The sequence below is a fragment of the Etheostoma cragini genome, chromosome 4, assembly GCF_013103735.1.
Source record: "Etheostoma cragini isolate CJK2018 chromosome 4, CSU_Ecrag_1.0, whole genome shotgun sequence".
Lineage (NCBI taxonomy): Eukaryota > Metazoa > Chordata > Actinopteri > Perciformes > Percidae > Etheostoma > Etheostoma cragini.
The window spans coordinates 16,093,492-16,113,774 of record NC_048410.1 but is presented as its reverse complement, the minus strand read 5'-3'; the positions used below and the strand labels follow the sequence as shown (position 1 = coordinate 16,113,774).

The window sequence follows — 20,283 nt, the reverse complement described above, 5'->3', positions numbered from 1 at the left end:
CAATATAGTCTGGCAATGAGTTAAAATATTATGTGTAAATCCAAGAGATAATGTTATAGAGAGTGTGTGGCTTACTGTCTCTTAATTGATTCTGATCATTGCAATAGCTGTTTAAAGCTGTGACACATGTTATTGCTGCAACAAACGCCGATTCTTTCTCTGCCCCAATCACTCGTGCAATTTACTACATCCAGGATGTGCCAATGTGCGCTGATGTAACATCCTACATCAGTTTGGGCGATTCCCTACAGTGATGGTGTGCTATATTTTTCTCTCTTGCCTCCAAGATCCAAGAGTATATGGCTGCAGCAACTCCCAGCACGGTGCACGGTGCAATCTGGAATGTAGAGAGAGATTCCCCCTGCCCACTCATGAGAGAACAAAAACTGCCACTTTATACAGAGGTGAGGAGGTCATCCTTCGCTTCTGGGAAACTCATACTAATTGATTTTAATTGCATAGTTGCACAGCAAGCTAAGCCAAAGTCCAAATCTGTATTTTGAGAAGAAAAAAGAAGAAGACGGTTATGGCATGGTGCTACAAGGGAAATGTCCCCCGGATATAACTGTTCTCAACTAGACATCAGAATAGAATAAAAATGTATTGTCCTGCAGTGTAAAATCAAATTATAGGCAGCGCAAGAACAGAAAAACAGACATGTAAATTAAAATGCATCGGTCTGAAATACACTGACCACCAGTAAAAATGTTAAGTAGGCTAAGTGAAAAACAGTAAAGCCCATACAAAACACTGTTATAAAACTGGATCACTTTAAAAACACATAACACACATCCATAATATGGATAGATCTACAATGTGTTTTACAATGTGATCACTCTAAGTGACAAGTTCACCAAGAAGCCACCAAGTCTTAAAAAACTAGTCCATATTTATGGAGTAAGTGGCCCTTAGGGCAAAGCCATGTTGGCTTGATGGAATTTGAGGTTATTTATGTAACAGTTTACTTTATTTTAATGCTTTTTTACACCTCCATGAACAGGGTTATCTGAGTGGTTCAGAAGGGGCGTAATGTGTGTGGAAATCTTTAGACAGTGACACTTTTATTCTGACAGGAAGGGCGTTCCACAGTCTTGGAGCCACCACTTTAATGGCACGGTCACCTTTTGTTTTTATTTGAGCGGGAGGGACAACCAATGGAGCAGGTCAGAGAAGTACACAGGTGCCTGACTATGTCGGGTTCTATATGTCAGAACAAGAACCTCAAAATGAATCCAGAAGCTGAAGGTAAGCCAATGTAAAGAAGATAAGATGGGAGTGATGGGAGTCCAGGGACGACTTGCAGAAGCAGGTGAAAAGAGAATGGCAGTAGTCTAGTCGGGATGATACATACCATAATTAAACATAACACAGACATTTCTGATATAAGACTGTAGAGCTGAAAAATGGAACGTCAAACACTGTGTTACATAAAAAGGTTTATCTTGTGTATATTACGTTGAGGTAATTTTCTACTATAACATTAGCAATCCACTGGAGTCTTACGCTGTTTATTTATATATTATGATAAGTGCGAGAGATGTACTGTATACAATAATAATAGAGATCTATGTATGTCGATGCATTCTTTTTTAGTTTCTCAGTCTAAGATAAAAGAGCATCAAAGAAACACTTCTCATACAAAAAATAGTCATATGTGGGTGTGGGGTTCTGAGAGATGAATAACATGGTTCAAGATATCATACACTTAGCATTTATAGCAAATCGTAAACCCACTATTAGTTATCGGGATCAACGATCTTTGTACTTTGATGCCCGCGCAGGAATGGGCATGCCCCCACCCACCCACCCACCAACCCACCCACACCCACACTCACACTCACACAAAATAAAAGTTGGAATGCAGGAAAGTGGGCAGTAAGACATGTATGCAAATATAGATTCCTGTTATGTAGAGGTTTCAGGTTTAGGGCCTCATCAGGAGCTGTCATGTCTGGTGGGCTTTCACACTTTCTCACAAACACACACACACACACACACACACACACACACACACACACACACACACAAACACACACAGCTTATAAGAATGGTGACAGTCACTCATTTATTGCATTTAGTGAGAAGACTATAACTACAGCGTCATTGTCTCTTGATTTTGTTTATTTGGTTTGAAAAATGTGTAATGCTGTTAAGTTTTTGTTTACAAGAAACACATTTCATATTGTGAAAGTACAAAATAACTATGTATTGTAAAATGTATTTCTGCATGCTCAAATGAGCTGAAACATGTCACTGTGATTTGAAGTACAGCATATCCACCTGTCTAATATAAAGTATCATCAGTTTTAATTGTCTTCATTGATACTTTCAATTTCTTTATATTTAACAAAAATAATGTTAATTCCCATTGCTTTCTTGTGTTGTACAAAACAAACATGGACATGTATTAATATTTATTTTTCATCCAGGTGATTAGAAGAGTCTTCAGATTAGCTGAAAGTTTTAGTGTTGTTAAAACAATTTTGGCTTTTTGAAAATGGGCAGTTATTAATTTTACAGAAAAAACAGATGTCTTGAATGTACAGTAATGGTAATGGTAGAAACACAAACAGGGACTAGAGACAGAACCACACTACATACTTGCTTTAGAATATATACTATATACTGTTTCGTATTCTATTGCACAGCTGGGTTTTTAGGTGTGGTGTCTACAAAGAATACAGTATTTACAAAACAAAAGGAGGACATGTAAAAGCCCTGACACACCAACCCGCCGGCCGTTGGCAGATAAAGGCAGTCGGACTGACTGCCCCCCCCCCCCCAAATTGGCCAAACAGTGCCATCATTAAGACTTTCCTGGTGCTCTCAGGTGGTACAGGAATAACATTAGGCTACTTACATAACATACTGTACATTATGACATTTAGTTGAATCAGTTTGTGATATCAAACTGCTGAACATGTTGCCCTAAACTGATTCCTGCAACCTTCTTTCTCACACACTACAAACCTCAGCCCAAATCTGCTTTAGCAATGAGCAGTACTTCTTTTATCCATTTTATAGTACATTTGTATGAATTACGTAAGCCTATTCATAGAGAGGCTGATCTTTCTGAAGCTGCAGATGGATGTTTGATGTTTCTGAGAAAGCAGGATGGGAATAGGACAGTGGAGCTTCCACCTTAGACCACAGGTTATATTGCTACACTATGTTTATCTAAGAGAGGTGGATGTGAGGCTCAGAACATTTCTCCCCAAGAGGTAAAAAATATCAAAGGATGAGGCCCCACAAGGTCCATGAAGTAACCCATAGTTAGTATTTTCTATTATATAACACACTGTTTGTATAAGGACTGCTAGCCCCCCACAGATTTACCACATACAATATCAATTACAAAGACATTTGTAGGGCCAGGTGAACGCACCATTTACTAATCAGGATGACAATGGAAAGTTTATTTAGAAAGTAAATTTGCAGTACCCAGGAAATAACAGCCTTTTATTCTCTATTTACAAGATGCTCTACTTTCCTCCTTGTCTCTTTCCACTAACAAACAGATGCACAAAGACCTTGAACTAATGGCAATTGTCTCTTTAAACTAAAGGTACATGGGAGCAACACAAAGCAATTTATTTAAACGTACTAGATGCCGAGGGGAAGTGGTGGAAATGAAAACAGAGATTAAAGCAACTCATTTCTACATGAACAAGTGGCTCTTTAGTTCTGTGTATTATTTTAGAATAAAACACTATTAAGGTCTATATAAAAGCACCCAAAAAGCACAGTGTTATGTGACCTTTAATTGAAGGTAAAAGAAAAATGAGGAACGTGGTAGACTGAATGCATTTTTTTTAGTCGTAAAAAGATAACAAGCCAACCTCAAAATGTCTTTAAAGGATCCCCCCCCCTCTGAACAATGGACAAAATGTGCACCAGTTACATGCTACACAACAATAGGTTTGAACCAATCTCCATGTTTTGATAAGATGAGAGTTTGTTGTTTACTGTTTATTAGAGAGATTGGCAAAAAGAACGTCATGGAGTGACCATGGTCCTGTCGTAGCACTCCATCCCCTTCTACTGGGAAGCATGAAAACCATGTTATTGTAGCTTATCTTCTGTGGTTTTATGTTATTTGTAAAAGTATATTCATTTTAGTATTATGTGGGTGGCTTCATTGTTGACATTCATTTTGTTCCACTTAGGTCATGTTCTTGCATGTCTTTTTTTTTTTACCGTTATGAATTTACAAAATAAAGTAAATAAAAGTAGTCGCGGGTTTAACAAACATTGACATCTCCAGGCTGCAGCCATACACTCTTGTAGTGAAGAGTCACTCTCTACCACCCCTGAAAGTTTCACTTGCATAACTTGTACAAGCTGAAGTTTAGCTTTTATAGACGGAAGAACAATAATAAAAACGGCTGGATCTGGGATCAACGCTGCCTTGCATGCGTTGATCCCAGCACCCTCGGGCTTGGACCCCAATTATAGGAGCTGGAAAGCCTTTTGACCCCAGTGTGAGCGAATGGCTTAAAAACCTGTGTCCTCCAATGGAAGGACCGTCTCACTACAACGCCTATTACCTTGTACACAAGAAATGCACGCAGCAACAATTTTATTGAAAATGGCCCTGCACATTGAGACCATCTGTTTTCAAACAGTAAACAATAGCATGTCAAAATATTCTGCTAAGGGTGATAAAATACGATAAAGACCATTAATCATTTGTGTCATTTATTTTCTGTACAAACAGACAAGACCTTTGTATAAACTGTACAATCTTTTCTACATGCCGAGACAAAAAATGGCATTAACACAGAAGAATTATGTAAACGAGGGAAGTAAATTCACTTTTTAACCTATGTACAATTTATAAATTATATTCTTCACCAGCGGTGATACACAATGGATAAGCCTCCATTACCGATTTTGTCTATTGTCTGGTAAAAAAGTTTTGACAAAAGCCATAATCATCACGCATGGAGAGAATTATTTTAAGGGAAAAGCTCTTTTGCTTCCATGCCAATTCACTACACTGTTGATGCAGAAGAAAAAAGCAATAAACTGCAGACCGTAACGATAAATTTGAGTTTGAGAGGACTCATTCCAATTCAGTGAAACGCGCAAACATGGCTTTGCGGACGGCATCTTTGTACGTGTCTGAAGCAGAGAGCGTGTAGTTGGTGCCTGATGTGCCAAGTCCAGCTCCCTTTGTTCTCAACTGTGCCTGGGGAGGAAAATCATAAATTTTAGTACCTTGTACTTGACATATATACACAGTTATTGACAACATACATGCAGTTGTGGATGCTGACAGGTAATAGATATACCCGACACCAGTAGGTAATTGTTGTGAATACCTCAATTGGTGTGGTGATGCCTTGTTGATTGCGACCGAGGCCTTTACCCTCCTTCCATCCCATGGCCTGTAGCATTTTGTTCCCAATATTGTCACTGTTAAGACCGTCTTTAGTGGGCTGTTCATAGTTACTGCACAGAAGAAAAGGGGACATCTTAATGATAATGAGGGAGAGGGAGAGTGAGAGTGAGAGGGAGAGAGAGAGAGAGAGCGAGAGACACACACACACTAAGTTGCTTACATGACTGGTGTTGGTTTAAACTTCTTCTTTTTGGGCGCTGGGGGTTCAGGGATACCATATTTTTCTCTCCTCTCAGCTGCACGGTCTCTATATTTCAGCTATTTACCATTTTAACAAAAAGAAAAAGCTTTTTAAAATGCAGTCACAATAAGTAGGGCAACCACAGGACTTTTTAGCAGCTTGGCAATTCTGTATTGATACAAACCTCTGTTTCTTTTCTCTCCAACTCTTCCAGCTCTGCTTCAGTCATTTTGGATCTGAGGAGAACCTCCATGTTTTTCTGAGAATAATGAAATGAATACAGCAATGAATTCTTGGTCTTATGTTTTTCCTTTAATGACTCTTTTCCCCCTCTTACTTTGACCTGAAGACAATCTTGTGTCATGTTACCTTGTGGAGGTCAGAGAGCTGCTGATGTCGAATTAGACTCTCTTTGTTGGGAAATTGTCTTCTACACAGTAAGCAGGCCAACTTTGTCCAGTCTGTCAGCTTGTCCTGGCCTCCTTCACCCCCGTCAGGCTCTGCTACCCCCTCCTCAGGGTCACTGTCTCCGCTGTAGGCTGCCACAAGGCCACACTAACCAAACCATGGATAGGAAAAGGCGGGTGTAAATGTCAACATAAACAACACATAATGGTATCACATGTACATATAGTGTATGGTAGTGCATATAATTACAAAGCAATTAAAATTGCTATGACAAGAACATCTTTATCACCGCAAAGGAAAAGGGATGCAGAAAACACTCACCTTGGAAGTGTTGAGTGAGCTGGTTGGTGGTTCCTCCTCAGGGCCCCTTGGTACTTCTGGAATGAGTCTGTCTAGACTGCCTGCCTGCTAAAATACAATAAATAACCAAACATATTAAAGTTAAATCAATCCATTTAGGATGTAAAAGTCTAAAGCTTACACATGCGGTCTCAGAAGTTATTGTATTTTACTGGATTACCTTCTTTTCAAACAGTATGAAGCCAGCATCAGCAGCTGCTGCCTCCTTCCTCTCTTCTTGACTAATGGGCTGAAAGCTACTCCTGAAGTTGTCTTTGTGCTTGTTGAGACTTTTAGCCCACCGTTCCATGTCTTTAGCTATCTATACAAATCAAAAGAGATTGGGTGAAAGTTTAAAAATGATAACGATAGAAATTATTCAGAAAAGGCTGCATAGTAGTTGAAGTAAAAGAAGCCATGCATAATTTCTATCACAATACCTGCTGAGCAGTCTTGCTTTTGGGCTTGTCCTTTTTCTCCTTGCCTTCTTTAGGTTCTTTACTGCCTGCCGCTGCGTTTTCATTTAGTGTAGCACTTGCCTCGGCTGAGGCACGTACGTAGGTTTGCTTCTCACTGTCCCAGTACAGATACTGCTGGGTCTGAGAGTTGTAGTAATACTGAAAAGATACAAACACCAAAGTATATGATCAAAACAATGTGAACTCCTGTGACTTTCACTAACATGACAAAAAAAAAAAGTGAATCACACATGATGGCTATGCACTACTTACATGAGTGCTTGGATCATAGTAGAGGCCAGTTTGAGGATCGAAATAGTAGCCAGAGGACTCGTCATACTGATAGGTGGACGTATCAGGAACTGTCGATTATAAAAAATATTATTAACAACTACTTTAGAAAATTGAAAATGTTTTCATGCAGTAAAAAAAAAAAAAACATTGTAATAACCAATATAACTGAATTATTGCTGTATCAATAATTGGCCCCAGCCTTAAGTCTTCTGAGCCTTCCCCACTGAAGTCACTCTAAAAAGGTCTTTTGTTCAGCTTTAGTAGTAAAAAAAACGACAGCTTATACTGCATGGTGATGGTCCATATATTTTGTCAGTCAGATGAAAGCCTAGTTCGTGGCTGTCGTGTTTGTAAATGTAACGCTTTGAATTAATTTGCTGTTGTGTACTTTTTTTTTTATTCAGGACATATCGCTTTTAAAACTACAGGCAAAACCAAATTTGCTCAAGTCTATGTTTCAAGTTGAACTCTATCCTATATACAGCATGGACATGACAGTGACCTCAAGAGGGTTTCTCTTTGTGCACACAACAGGAGAGGTGTTAAGGGATCTTGTGTGCTCATACCAGTGCTTGCGTCAGCTGAGGCTGCTAACGTATTGGCAGCTGTAACAGTGGCAGAGGCTACAAGGCCACCAGGCACAGATGCAGCTTCAATGCCTGGAAGATGTCCTGAGTGGGCGTTTGCCTCCAATTGTTGGGCAAGTGAAAATGCCTGCAATTAATGTTATGGTTATTTAGAGATTATTACACCATGCACTTTAACAATTGTACAATATCAAAATGATAGAATTAACTAAAATGTCTGTTACCTGAACTGCTGGCTGTGAAATTATATGAGGTTGGTAGACTTGTGCAGTCTGTGCGATTACTACTCCAGCTACAGTTGGAACAATCTTTACACCTGGGGCAGCTGAAATTAAAAAAGCAAAGTTCTGTTCAACATCAGTTAAAATAGAGTCGAAAGATTACGTTGTTTATAATCTAGTCTATAATCTAGTATAATCTAGAAACTCTTTTGTCTGTACTTGTTTCTTCTAAACGAAGGGTTTATCCACTTGCTGTGTTTGTTGTTCCTACAACCTTAGTATGAACAAATGTTAATGTAATCTACAAATGTAGATGCTGTAATCTAAGATGCATGCCATTGCATAAAAAGTGCTCAATAGCTACATTTTACTGTAACATCAAATTCTTCCAATTATGATAACATCAACATCTACTTCAGCTGTGAAAGCATCTCATACCTCCTAGAATCCCATTTCCCTGGGAGGTGCTGGCTGCTGCAGCTGCTTGCTGGTAGTACACCTGGTATTCCTGTTAAAATAAGTAATTCATTGAAATACATCATTCTTACATTTCATTAGTGGAAAAACTTCCTTTAACTAAGTCAGTTTTTTTCTTCTTTATTTACCCAGGAGGAGGATGTGGATACTTGCCAGTGTAAACTTTCTAAACTTGGCTGAATAAGCCTCATTTATTATCTCTGAAGAGCGTTTTATAATGGTCAGGAAGCTTGACAATTATTTCTCTATTTGTGTTGCAGTCTCCTATATTGGCCACTAGGTGCTACTAAAGAAACATTTTTTGTTGAATGCATTTTTAAAGCAAAAATAAAAAATATATCAGAATGCCTCTGCTCTCAAATTACTGATCAGTTACAATGTTTGCTTCCTTTGTTCTACTAACCTGTGACATTGGAGTATAGCCTTCTTGCAGGTAGCTGTACTCTGACATTCCTTCTGAGCTCTGCTGTGGCTGAAAAGGTCAAGCATGGGTTATGAGCCTGATACAACAAGACTGGGAGATGATAAATCCCCAGATGTTGACAGAAAATGGACCTACCTGACTTGAAGACCACTGGGCTGCAGCAATGGCTGTGCTTGCCACAGAGAAGGCACTGACACGATTCCCATCAGGTAGTAAAAGATCCCTAAAACAGGCAAAGAAAAAAAAATGCAAAACTAGTTTATTCCCACCTCTAATTTCAGTTTGGATGAATCTCTCTTCTCTTAAAGAAGATCTAAATAGGCAATTGGCCAAGGCAAGTAAAAAGTTACCATTGGTGCAGTTAAAAGGTTTTCATCTAACACGAAACCAAGGCACATTATACACTTTCATACTCACTTTCTGGCGCTCTTAGCATAGTCCACCCCAATTGTTTTTCCATCTAGTTTTAGAGGCGGCTGCAGTCCCAGCAAGATTGTTAGCAGCTGAGAGGCCTCCTGTATATATAATAAAAAAATAAAAAAAATAAAATAAAATTAAAAAAAAGAGTGATATACAATATTATGGGAAATGCAGGCATGAATGAGGTGTCAAGTTCTTCAAGGAGTACTATTTAAAACAAGTAACGAGTAACTGCAGTGGAAAGGCAAATGGAAGCCACTGGTAAGTGGTTGGTTGTTATAACGATAAATGTTCATTTGTACATGTTAAAAGAATGCCTTACCAGAGGAGAGGACAGTTGTACAAACGCAAAGCCTCTGTTCTGGCCTGTCTGCTTGTCCTTGATGAGGCGAATGTTGTTAGATGAAAGATTAGCATATGGTGCCAGGGATGTCAAGATGGATTCCACATTGGTCATAGGAGCAATATTTCTCAGGATGATTGCTGTGCAGGACAAAAGTTTATTTTTAAAAACAAACTACCATGGATAGGGATATTTTTCATTTTAAACTAAGTAGAACATTACATCCCAAAAAGAAGAAGTTCTTACTGTCGCCATAGAAATCTCCGCTGGGTTGAGTTTCAGAGACTCCAGTATTACTGCTGGTTTCACTTTCTGTTGAAAAAATGACAGAGAAGTAAGAGGACCATTAACAAAACTTTCAGAACTGTTCAATCAAAGAAATGGGGTACAAAGTGATGAGTGTTGAAATTAGTGTCATTAGCTAAAAATAAGTGTTGTTTCCCACAAAATTAGAGCATATTTGTGGTGGGGGCTGACGGGTGGAAGGGGATAAGCAGTTATCAAACTATTTTATTCTGATATTTTTAGCAGTGTATTATGCGTTTGTATGCCAATCTTCAGATCTTATGTCTACGTGTTATTCTGTCAATTTCTTTTAAATTTTTGTCACAGGTCCAAATGTGTTCGGAGAGGGTCATGAGCGGCTGAACATATCAATGATAAAATACAATTTTAGGCATTTTAAATATTAACACAAATAGATAATCAATTTGTGGCAGTCAACATTGATATTGTAGCGGCCCACCACAAATAAATCAATGTATGGGAAACACTGGATAGCCTATTTCATAAACTCCATTATGTATTTTGTTTGGTCCCCATTTTGTATAATAATGTCAGGTAGCAAGGAAAGAATGCATGCTGTTTCCCATCCCATCCCATTTTGTCTACATCTGACAGCGGTGACACTTAAGAAACCATATCATTTGGTTTACTAGGCCTCTATAACACCAAAAACACAAACTTTGCTTTGCATCCTGGCAATGTTGCCACAGGCTGCCCGGATGTCTGCAGTCAGTGGCCTCTTATTGATTTAACTACTTACCGGCTTTGGCTGCTCCACACCTGAAGCACTTCAGCCTCCTCCGGAAATTGTACAGGCCACACTGCAAGTAACCGTTCACATCATTTTTATTATACACCTACTAAAGCCCTGAACCAATCTATATTGGTGCAGCATACCATACTTACCTGAGACACAACCTAACCATTACCACGTATTCAAATGTAGGTGTACAACAAAATAAGCTGACAGGACTGCAACAATTTAACTTATGGGCCTAAAATATATAGGCCTCTTTGTGTGACGCGTTCTGTAGTAGCATCGTTTAGATAAAATGGCCACGAAACCAAGACAGATCATTGACTTACAGTGTTGCAGAGCCAGTCTTCATACTTGTTCCTGGGGTGACTGTAGTGCATGTCCACGCTTTTGCCTTGGATGGTCAGACGTTTCTGAAAGAGGATGAAGAAAGTCACTCAAGCATTCCTGGCAAGCATCAATCTCATCAACAGAGCAAGCAGTGTTGGAAGGGAGAGAAGGGGAAGAGGGACCCCCAACAGATAGCCTTTGTGTTAAAGACGAGACAGGCACATGATGTATATGTGAGCATGATGTATAGAGGGGTTTAGGTGTTTGGGATCCAAGTGCCCAGGCTGAGCTGGAGCAAAGTGTAAAATGTGACCCTAACAGACATCTTTGACTGCTTTAAAGAAGAAGGAAAAAAAAAAGAAAAAAGAAGAAAAAAAAAGACCAAGATTAAAAGAAACTAAAATTAAAAGAGTAGGCTTAAATGGAAAAGGCTGAGCTTACATGGATGCTCTTTGATAATGCCTTTATCAGCAAGATAAAGATAAGTTTCCATTATCTTAAATGCAGATTCCTTAAAGAGATGTTTTGCTCATTTAACTCCAGGAGTCAAGTGTGGGCAGTGTGTTTGGATGAAAAGTGTTTTGGCATCCCTCCATGGCGCTAGCGCACAGAGCATTGACGGTCTGCCGAGATCCGCTGGATAGTGCGAAGCACGTCACAGAAGTCTGCTGGTGTTGCATCATCCGGCAGATCTTGGCAGACCTCCGCTGCTCAACGCACTGGGACCACAGAAGAAAGCCAAACACTGTTCATCTTAAAACACACTGATCACAGAAAGATGACACAGAGCTGGATTCAAATTGGCAAAGTATCCCTTATCTCATGAGAAAACGTGAGAATAGGAGTCAAATCTGCAGCTTTGATGCTACTGCCATTGCCATTAACTAAACAAAACATTTGTTAAGTTAACATTCAATTGTAAATCATGTATATAATAACCTCTACTAGTACACAAATCATATTTTTGCTCTTTGGCATACTTCAAAAGAATTTGTAGTTTCAACACTATTTATTTTATGCATTTTGGTTGCCTTTCGGGTTATTTTTCCATATCCCCAAGATTAAAACTAGACTTGGCGATTGTGAAGCAACCTGATTGGTCTCCATCCATCGGGTAGCATCTTGCAAGTGATAAAAGTCCACGAAGGCGAAACCACGGCTTATACCTAGAGACAGCATTCAAATATAGACGGGAGGCGTGTTAGTTAAGAGTCCATGGGCATATTATTCAAACTCTTCCACAAACTGCTTCACGACCCAGGCCCTGTTTGGTACACAGTAGGCCACTCCTTAGGAGTTTTACCATAGCAAGAATTCCTCCTGAATACCACTTTTGAAACAGACTAAATAAACAAAGTCTGTCTGCCAATAGGGTTTTAGTTTAAACTGCAATTGCTGCACTTACTTACCTTCAAGGGATCCACATTGAACTGAAATTAAATAAGTCTTAAATCAACATTCCAATCCTTTTTCAAGTATCTTGATACTATTCTTTCCTAGCTGCTATGGGAAATGGGTCTGACTGGAAGCAGATTTGCCCTATGGTCAAAGACAGGGGGGGGGAGGCTGAGGTCCGACATATATCTGGTTCTCACCTGTTTTCTTTTTCATCAGCCTAACATCCACCGGCTGCGGTCCCTCCAGTTGGTCTATGGCAAAACAAATCTGAACAATATACATTTGGTATGTTACTATTATGATTCAAAACCCGCCACTTTCAAGGGCATTTCTTTTAGAATGAGTGGTGCACACACATTAAACCAAACAAAACACTAAAAAAGGTTGCACGGCTGCTGAACAAAACTAAATACTTACATCGTCTTCAGTGACATGAGGAGAAAGACCCCAGAGCATGATGGTCTTGCTCTTCTTCTCCTCCCCAGACTCCCTTCTGCAATCCTGATCTGGGTAGTCGCCATCGGAGTGATAACCATCTTCTGATCTATCGCTGTTGCGTCGTTTCCTTTCTCGTTGCTTTCAAACAAATACAATTTATCTGTACATCAGTTATGTGTGGATGTCTTCAAACAAGTATGTTTAATAATACATTATACTACCATTAAAAATCACAGATATTAGAATAACTACCTCTGGACTGTCTCTTGATCCTCGGCGATCTCCTTCAAAACGCTCACTGCGTCTCTCTTCACCCCAGCGGCGCATGTTGTTATCACGCTCTTGGTCCCTCTCTCGCCTGTCGCGCCATTCTGATTCATCGCGGGATTGGTTGTTGCCATATCTACCGCTACGTTCCGTCCGACTAATCCTATTCAGGAGGACGTTGAAAGGCAAAACAACTCATCAGTACAACTAGTCTGCACTTGCACAATGTTCCTAATATCAATCAAATACTATCTTATATGCAAACTCACCAACATAATTCCTTGATTAACGTTAGACACAAAATATGCGTGATTTATTCCACCTGTTGTAGAGGCACTGCCCCAAGTATGGTCAAATATTTACATGAAAAACACTTCAACATATACAGTGTGTGTTACAGTGCTTTTGCATGGAAAATATGTTCAATTATACATTTGTTTAATTTTATTAACACTAAAATAATGATTTTGGTAATCTGGTACTCAACTTAGGGGTGGGCAATATGGAGAAAATCAGAGATCGCAAAATGATTGTCCCAATACCTTGATGTCGATATTGTGGTAATATAAAGGTTGACAATCGGTGCTTTAACAAAATATATTCACAATGACATTTTAGGTAAATAATATTGAATAATGTAGATATGACCAAGTGGGAAAAAGGTAAAAATAACAGAAGAACTAGTCTAGTAACATGAGAAAACGCCATCACTTTACTGCTATGCAGCCTTAAAAACCACTTTAAGACAACACTTACGCCATTTACGATATTACAATATCCCAACTTATAAGATGATATCTAGTCTCAAATCACAATATCACTATAGTACTGATATATTGCCCAGCCCTAACTCAAATACTTCCAAAAAAAAACACCAGGATTTTCTTCTTTTCTGTCTAATATTTATGATTTTTGTAATGTGGGCAGATAGATGCTGGGCAACTGGACTAAATGTGTCAGGTTTCAGGAGTTGGATACATCAACGGCCCTAACATGCAACTTTCTCTCAGACTGGAGAGCACAATGCTTAGCTCTGCTAAACAAGCAAAGGGAGGGGGTCATGTCATGTCTATGTTACACCTATTAAACGTTTTCCAACAACAACCTTTCCTGTGTCACGTTAAAGTGATGTTTCGAAATTTACTTTCAATATTCAGTACGCCATTTGGATTCATGGACTAATGGTAGTACAATTATTTCCTACTGACTTTAAAAGGGACCCAATGGTTACAATAAAATGGTAAAGTAAGGTTTCACAGCTGACTGAAACTGGATGACAACATTCATCTGAACGCTATTAATTAAAGGCTAACGTTAGCGTTATTGTTTGTGTTCTGGATGCTATTTAACGTTCGTGTAAAGCGAACCAACTTAAAAAGAACACCATCTTAGTTGGCCACACCTACCATGGCGACCAGCGCTTAATGTTACTCACCTTTTATCAGCTCCCATTGTTCCAACTGCACACACACGACTCTAAAAGCAAAAAATACCAACAGTTTCGATTTATGCAAACAAGCTAGTGTCTTTAAAATGTATTTACATGCAACAGTTAAACTACAGTCGAATTATGAGCACCACAAACTGCTTGTAACCCATCAACGTTTAGCTAGCTAGCTAGCTCGCTAACTTTAGCAAGCTAGCTACATGGAACCGCCAGTCTGACGTTAGCAAACAGACAGAGCTTATGTGAGAAGCCATAAGATTAATTGGCTAGTTTCCAGTCTGAAAGTACAATAACTCACCAATGTAGTTTGTTAATAATGTTATGACTTGCTAGCAGGTTTTCAAAAAGGTCTTTGAAAAATCGTGGCTAAGAAAATGCATCTCACGTTCAAGGACTTCTCACAACACTGCAACGACACCTTCTTTGTCCCAAGATGCATTGGTGTATGCACCCGATGCATTTTGGGAAAATAAATTCAAGCCCTGGATTTGTCTCACAGGCAGCTCTTAGTCCTGCCTGGTTCTGGGCTCTTCGTCTCTTTAGCTAGTCGGCCCAACAATTAATGATGTTTAGTGTACGGCATTAAAAAAAATGGAGTTGGGGTCTCAGATTGTCTCAGCTATTTACCTGCTAACACAGGAGGCATGCTACCTGAACATCTAGATGTCCATCGTTTGTACTGCCTGAAAGGCGTTGTTAAGGGCAAAATCACCACTCTATCACATTTCGGCCATTTTACTGGGTATGTAGCTTTTTAGCTTGCCACATTTGCAGACAGTAGGCCCACTATGGTGTTTTCATTATGCAACTATTCATTTAGTGCTTTTTCAAGGTTAGCAACATTATCACATTAAACTTTCAGTATGTTGCATCATATAGCAAATTGAAATAAACTACTAATGAATCCCACTCTACTTTTGAATGTGTAGCTCTTATCTGGTCAATTTCAATTCCAGTTTCTAGTCTTCAACCTCATCACAAAACCATACAATTTATCCATTGTTCATACTATATTTATTTACAATATTAATTCCAGCAGTCATGCCAGTGCTGTGATAGTAAATAACAATTTGACCTACTATACTGTTTTGGTGCCCAGCTCTTGCATGTACAATTGCATACACACACACACACACATATACACATACATATATATATATATATATATATATATATATATATATATATATATATATATATATATATATATATATATATATATATATATATATATATAAATACTTTACGCAATTTGTATCTTGGACATTTTGATGTTTCGATATTTATATCATCCTCTTAACTTGTCTAGTCGTTATATTTTCAGCTACTGAGAATTAAACTCATTGAATGTGTCAAAATACAATACCTGGCCAATAAAGTTGAATATGACTAAGTTAAGCTACAACATAAAACAAGGTCATTGTTAATCATTTATTACAGAATCATCACAAAACAGTTTACTGTACAAGCAGGTCCTCAATAACGTCAACTACATAATTAATTGTTCAACTTGGCACACAAGGATGTTACCCTCTCATAAATCTCTGGTGTGGTAATGACTCTACAGATGGTCAATAAGTTGTAATTATCCATAATAGAGCTTCACAAGATTTTATGAAACAAATACTTATGGAGCTTATTTTTGTTTTGTAACATTGATGAAGCTTGAGTCACTGACAACCAAAACCGACCAATATTTTCGATAAAGATGTGTCATCAGCTAAATCAACACAAAACTCAGCCTTATAATATAAAAATGGTCCAGACGGTTCCAAAAAAGGAGTGTGGAATCCATCACAGTTATTCCAAAGAATTCAGGGAGGGGGGTGGGCAGGTAGGTCTGGGATGCTATGAATTCCCATGATGATTTTTAGGTCAAGGTCTCTCCTTTCGTGACCTGTAATGAGACAAATAACTATGTTACAAGTTATAATAACACCCATCCTAGACTATTATCCCTGACCATTACACATGTTATATATACTGTGCACTTTTGCACATCCCCTGATCCCCTGCATAAAACTCTAGGCTTACGCTTACAACCTTACAACATTTATATTGTACATATATCTCATTGTAATATTTCTGTTTTATATTTATGTTCTTGACTGTTCCAGTACTTGCTCTATTGTTTATTAAATAATATAAATAACCAATGGATTGCTATATTACAATGCAGTATACTTACTCTCGCCTCAATATATTCAATCCTCCTCTCCAACGCTGTCAGCTTCTCATTGAGGGTGGCCAAGCGGGATCGACACGACATATCTGAGTGCGATAAATCGTATTTAGGACGTAATGTAAACGTTAACCATAAAAACACATCACATTTAATATGAGGCGTAGCGTGTCGATTGCAATCACGTTTACACAACAATAATGAACAACGTCGCTCACTGTTACTGACAACAATGTCTGAGAGATCATTATTTCATTATAATACTAAGTACTATAATAAGACTAGTTATGCTGCTGGTATAGTCTTACTGTCAACCGAACAGACTAGCTAGCATTTGCGATGGCCTAACAGCCATTTCCCGTCTCAAAACGCGATTCCAGTTACGTTAACGTGAGTCTTTTGATTTAATGGTTTGCCACTTACAAACTTGAGTTAACAAGCAAAACAAAATGTAACGTTAAAGCGACTCGTACCCAAACTACCACGGTACTTCTACAAGGAAACAATAACAAGCTCACAGCTAACGATAACGCTAATTGCTAACTGGGAGTGGCCATCCAAAGCATCAATCTAGCTAGCTATACGTTACCCAAGGTTTACGCACATTAGTGCTCGTATCTGTAAAATTGTTCGTTAAAAGCTTACCAAAGGAGTTAAGAAAGTCGGCGATTTTCTTTATGCTGCTCGTTATAACTTCTATGTACTCTCGATTCGCCCAATCTTGGTGAATCTCTCTTTGCACTGGATCTTCCTGGCCAGCCATGTTGGACGAGTTGCAGTTCAGCGTAGCGTTCAATCCAGTTTAGCGTTAGCCCCCTGCGTTCAACCAGGAAGCACGGTTTAGACAGTCAAAATGCGGCTGTTGCTGTTTAAAATCTAAAAAAAAGGATTCAAATCACAGAATAATAATAAAAAAAAAATTGCGTGTTGCTATTATATTGCCTACTATAACAGTGGTTTTCAAAGTTGGGTCCGGGGACCTGAAGGGTCCTTGATGGGATTCCATGGGGTCCCAAGCGCTAAATTACATAAGTAACAAACCGACAGAATGTATGACTAGGTGGGTTTTGTAATGTGAGCCTTTGAAAAATATATATTATTAAAATACCTCAGTTTTGCAAAAATTTCAAATACATACAGTATTCTTTTATTAAGTGTTTATTTTAACCAACACTAGAGTTGCCATGGTTGGAAAATGTCACAGAAGACCAAAAACGTTTTTTCATAGTTTTATTTGGTTTCTGTTGAGTCTGAATGAATTGAGTTTTTTTATGCTAAAATTACTATTTATTTACAAGGAGTCTGGTGGGTTTAGCGATGGGAGCCTTAGCAAAATATATATAAATACAATACCTCAGTTTTGCTAAAATTTGAAATACATACAGTATTCTTTTGATGGTGAAGTGTTAAGTGTCTTATCCCTTCAAAGATAGATAACATATTTAAGACCTTTCTGTTTCCAAAGAACAGCTACGACGTAGCTAGCTAGCACTAAACAAACCAGAGTCCTCAAAAGCTACATACTCCAAAATGGCACCAAGGCTGAATTTTGGGAAAGAGACCTCAGATATACTATTAGGGGCCACTAAGGTCTATATAAAAGAGACTTCAGATTCAGTATTAGGGGACCACTAAGGTGTATATAAAGAGACTTCAGATACAGTATTAGGGGACCACTCAGGTCTATGTAAAAGAGACTTAAGATACAGTATTAGGGGATCACTAAGGTGTAAAGAAACTTCAGATACTGTATTAGGGGACCACTAAGGCCTAGTTAAAAGAGACTTCAGATACTGTATTAGGGGACCACTAAGGCCTAGTTAAAAGAGACTTCAGATACAGTATTAGGGGTCCACTAAGAGACTTCCATTCCTTTTTGAATGGGCAAACAAGTCCAACACAATGAATATCTTCCAGACTATTTCACGGTATGCACACGGTTATTCTTATTTGAACTATTGGCTGAAGATTTCAAAGAAAGCGGCAATGGATCCCTGAATTTGTCCATCATGCAGGCTTGAATAGAAATGAATGGGAGACTGAGCAAATGTTTGTGGGACTGAAGTGTGATTTGACCAGATGTTTAAACTTAATGACTTGTATATGTTGAAGTCACATTTTAACACAAGTTTACATGCCTGACATGTTGAGCCTGACACTTGTCTTCTAAGAGGGACTGCATTGCATGTCACTAAGTCAATGCATGATTGCGAGGGGAGCGTGACACCTAAACCACAGTGTACCCCTCCCAATTCTGTTAACCCGTGTGTTGTCTTCCCATCAAAATAGATGTTTGTCACTTTTTTTTTGAGGTTTGCAACACTAACCTATTAACTTTAGTTTTAAAGTTATTTTTGGAATTTATGGTCAATAAACCTAATTTATAGGAAATTATACCTAATGTTTGAGTTAAAAAAAGCAGAAATTAGGAACTATTTGGACAAAAATTAAAGGAATGTATGTTGATGGATAATCACAGACTGGAATATGTCAACTTTTACTCATTATTATTTCAAAATCACTTCAAATTTTTCTTTTTTTTTAATGCTATAAAATTGAATAAGACATCCCAAAATTAATGAAAGTACAGATTTGTACTTGCCAAAGAGCGTTGTGTGGAATCAATCATGTTATTTTGGGTAATTACAATTGGGTAGTTATAGGATACAGTATATATAATGTCAAAAAATAACATTGATATAGGAAAACTGGTCAATTTGACCCGAGGACAACATGAGGGTTAAGGTAGAGTTTTTGACCCTGAACACAGAGAAACATACATGGACACAAATTAACGATTCAAAAACCTTTAATGTAACTTCTGTACTTATAGCAGTCAAGGACAGAAAACACAAGGTAGGATGATTTCGAGCTGGATACGGGCCGAGGATGGCAGGCAGTCATGGATCCAAACTTTCTTTCTGGAATGCAAGCGGGAAGGTAGGAAGGCTTGAGCGTGAAGAGCCACGGAACAGGTCTGGAGGCGTAGGTCTGGACAGGGAAAACAGGACGTTAACAAAAGCACCAGGAATATAACACTAAGACTAAAATGTTACAAAGTTCAACTGGAAGCCAAGTTACCACACTGGTAGGTGCAACAATCTGCCGGTGGTGAGTTTTGCTTTGTTGAGCAGGGCTTCCTGGGCATCGCTCCAAACTTTACTCTAGGTTCTCCCGAACCAAGGGAACAGCCAATTTCCTCTCCTGAACAGGAAACAAGGGGGGGGGGGGGGGCTGTTGGTATCCCAGGGCGACCTTGAAAGGTGAGAAGCCTGTGGCGGAGGTGGTCAGGGAGTTGTGGGCATACTCTATCCACGGCAGATGTTGGCCCAGGAGGACGGACGCTGAACAGACATACAACAAAGAGATGCTTGTAGGTCCTGGTTGGCTCTCTCAATCCGACCCATGGGTTGGGGATGGCACCCTAGATAGATAGATAGATAGAGAGATAGGTAGATAGAAACTTTATTCAACCCAAAAGAAATTTTAGGCATACAGTAGCAAGACAACCATAACACAACAAACACATACCTAAGAATAAAAATTAGAATCAAAAAATTAAAAATCTAAAATCCCTCACAGAAATGCAATGACTGAGGACAGAATTACAGATGCACCCAAAG

General features: G+C 38.7%; 2 protein-coding genes across 4 annotated transcripts; both read right to left on the bottom strand.

The window, feature by feature from the left end:
- Nucleotides 1–4,751: 4,751 nt before the first annotated feature.
- rbm5 (RNA binding motif protein 5) lies at nucleotides 4,752–14,996 on the bottom strand. Of its 3 annotated transcripts, none has more exons than XM_034869785.1 (25): nucleotides 14,777–14,996; nucleotides 14,467–14,507; nucleotides 13,017–13,194; nucleotides 12,744–12,902; nucleotides 12,524–12,593; nucleotides 12,021–12,094; nucleotides 10,928–11,011; nucleotides 10,602–10,662; nucleotides 9,803–9,868; nucleotides 9,536–9,696; nucleotides 9,211–9,308; nucleotides 8,929–9,016; nucleotides 8,773–8,841; nucleotides 8,331–8,400; nucleotides 7,896–7,996; nucleotides 7,651–7,798; nucleotides 7,064–7,152; nucleotides 6,773–6,949; nucleotides 6,514–6,654; nucleotides 6,315–6,401; nucleotides 5,955–6,140; nucleotides 5,770–5,844; nucleotides 5,565–5,662; nucleotides 5,325–5,454; nucleotides 4,752–5,191 (listed from the first exon to the last, which is right to left on the bottom strand). In XM_034869785.1, the coding sequence occupies exons 2-25, from the start codon at nucleotides 14,481–14,483 to the stop codon at nucleotides 5,066–5,068; spliced, it is 2,553 nt and encodes an 850-aa protein (XP_034725676.1). In that variant the 5' UTR covers nucleotides 14,484–14,507; nucleotides 14,777–14,996; the 3' UTR covers nucleotides 4,752–5,065. The 3 variants fall into 3 exon arrangements, with proteins under 3 accessions (XP_034725676.1, XP_034725675.1, XP_034725674.1); XM_034869784.1 differs by having other exon boundaries at nucleotides 6,315–6,398; nucleotides 14,864–14,915; XM_034869783.1 differs by having other exon boundaries at nucleotides 14,864–14,914.
- A 901-nt stretch (nucleotides 14,997–15,897) lies between these two features.
- Nucleotides 15,898–17,548, bottom strand: brk1 (BRICK1 subunit of SCAR/WAVE actin nucleating complex). The gene is made up of 3 exons (XM_034870424.1): nucleotides 17,306–17,548; nucleotides 16,667–16,749; nucleotides 15,898–16,375 (listed from the first exon to the last, which is right to left on the bottom strand). The coding sequence occupies exons 1-3, from the start codon at nucleotides 17,421–17,423 to the stop codon at nucleotides 16,349–16,351; spliced, it is 228 nt and encodes a 75-aa protein (XP_034726315.1). The 5' UTR covers nucleotides 17,424–17,548; the 3' UTR covers nucleotides 15,898–16,348.
- Nucleotides 17,549–20,283: the final 2,735 nt, after the last annotated feature.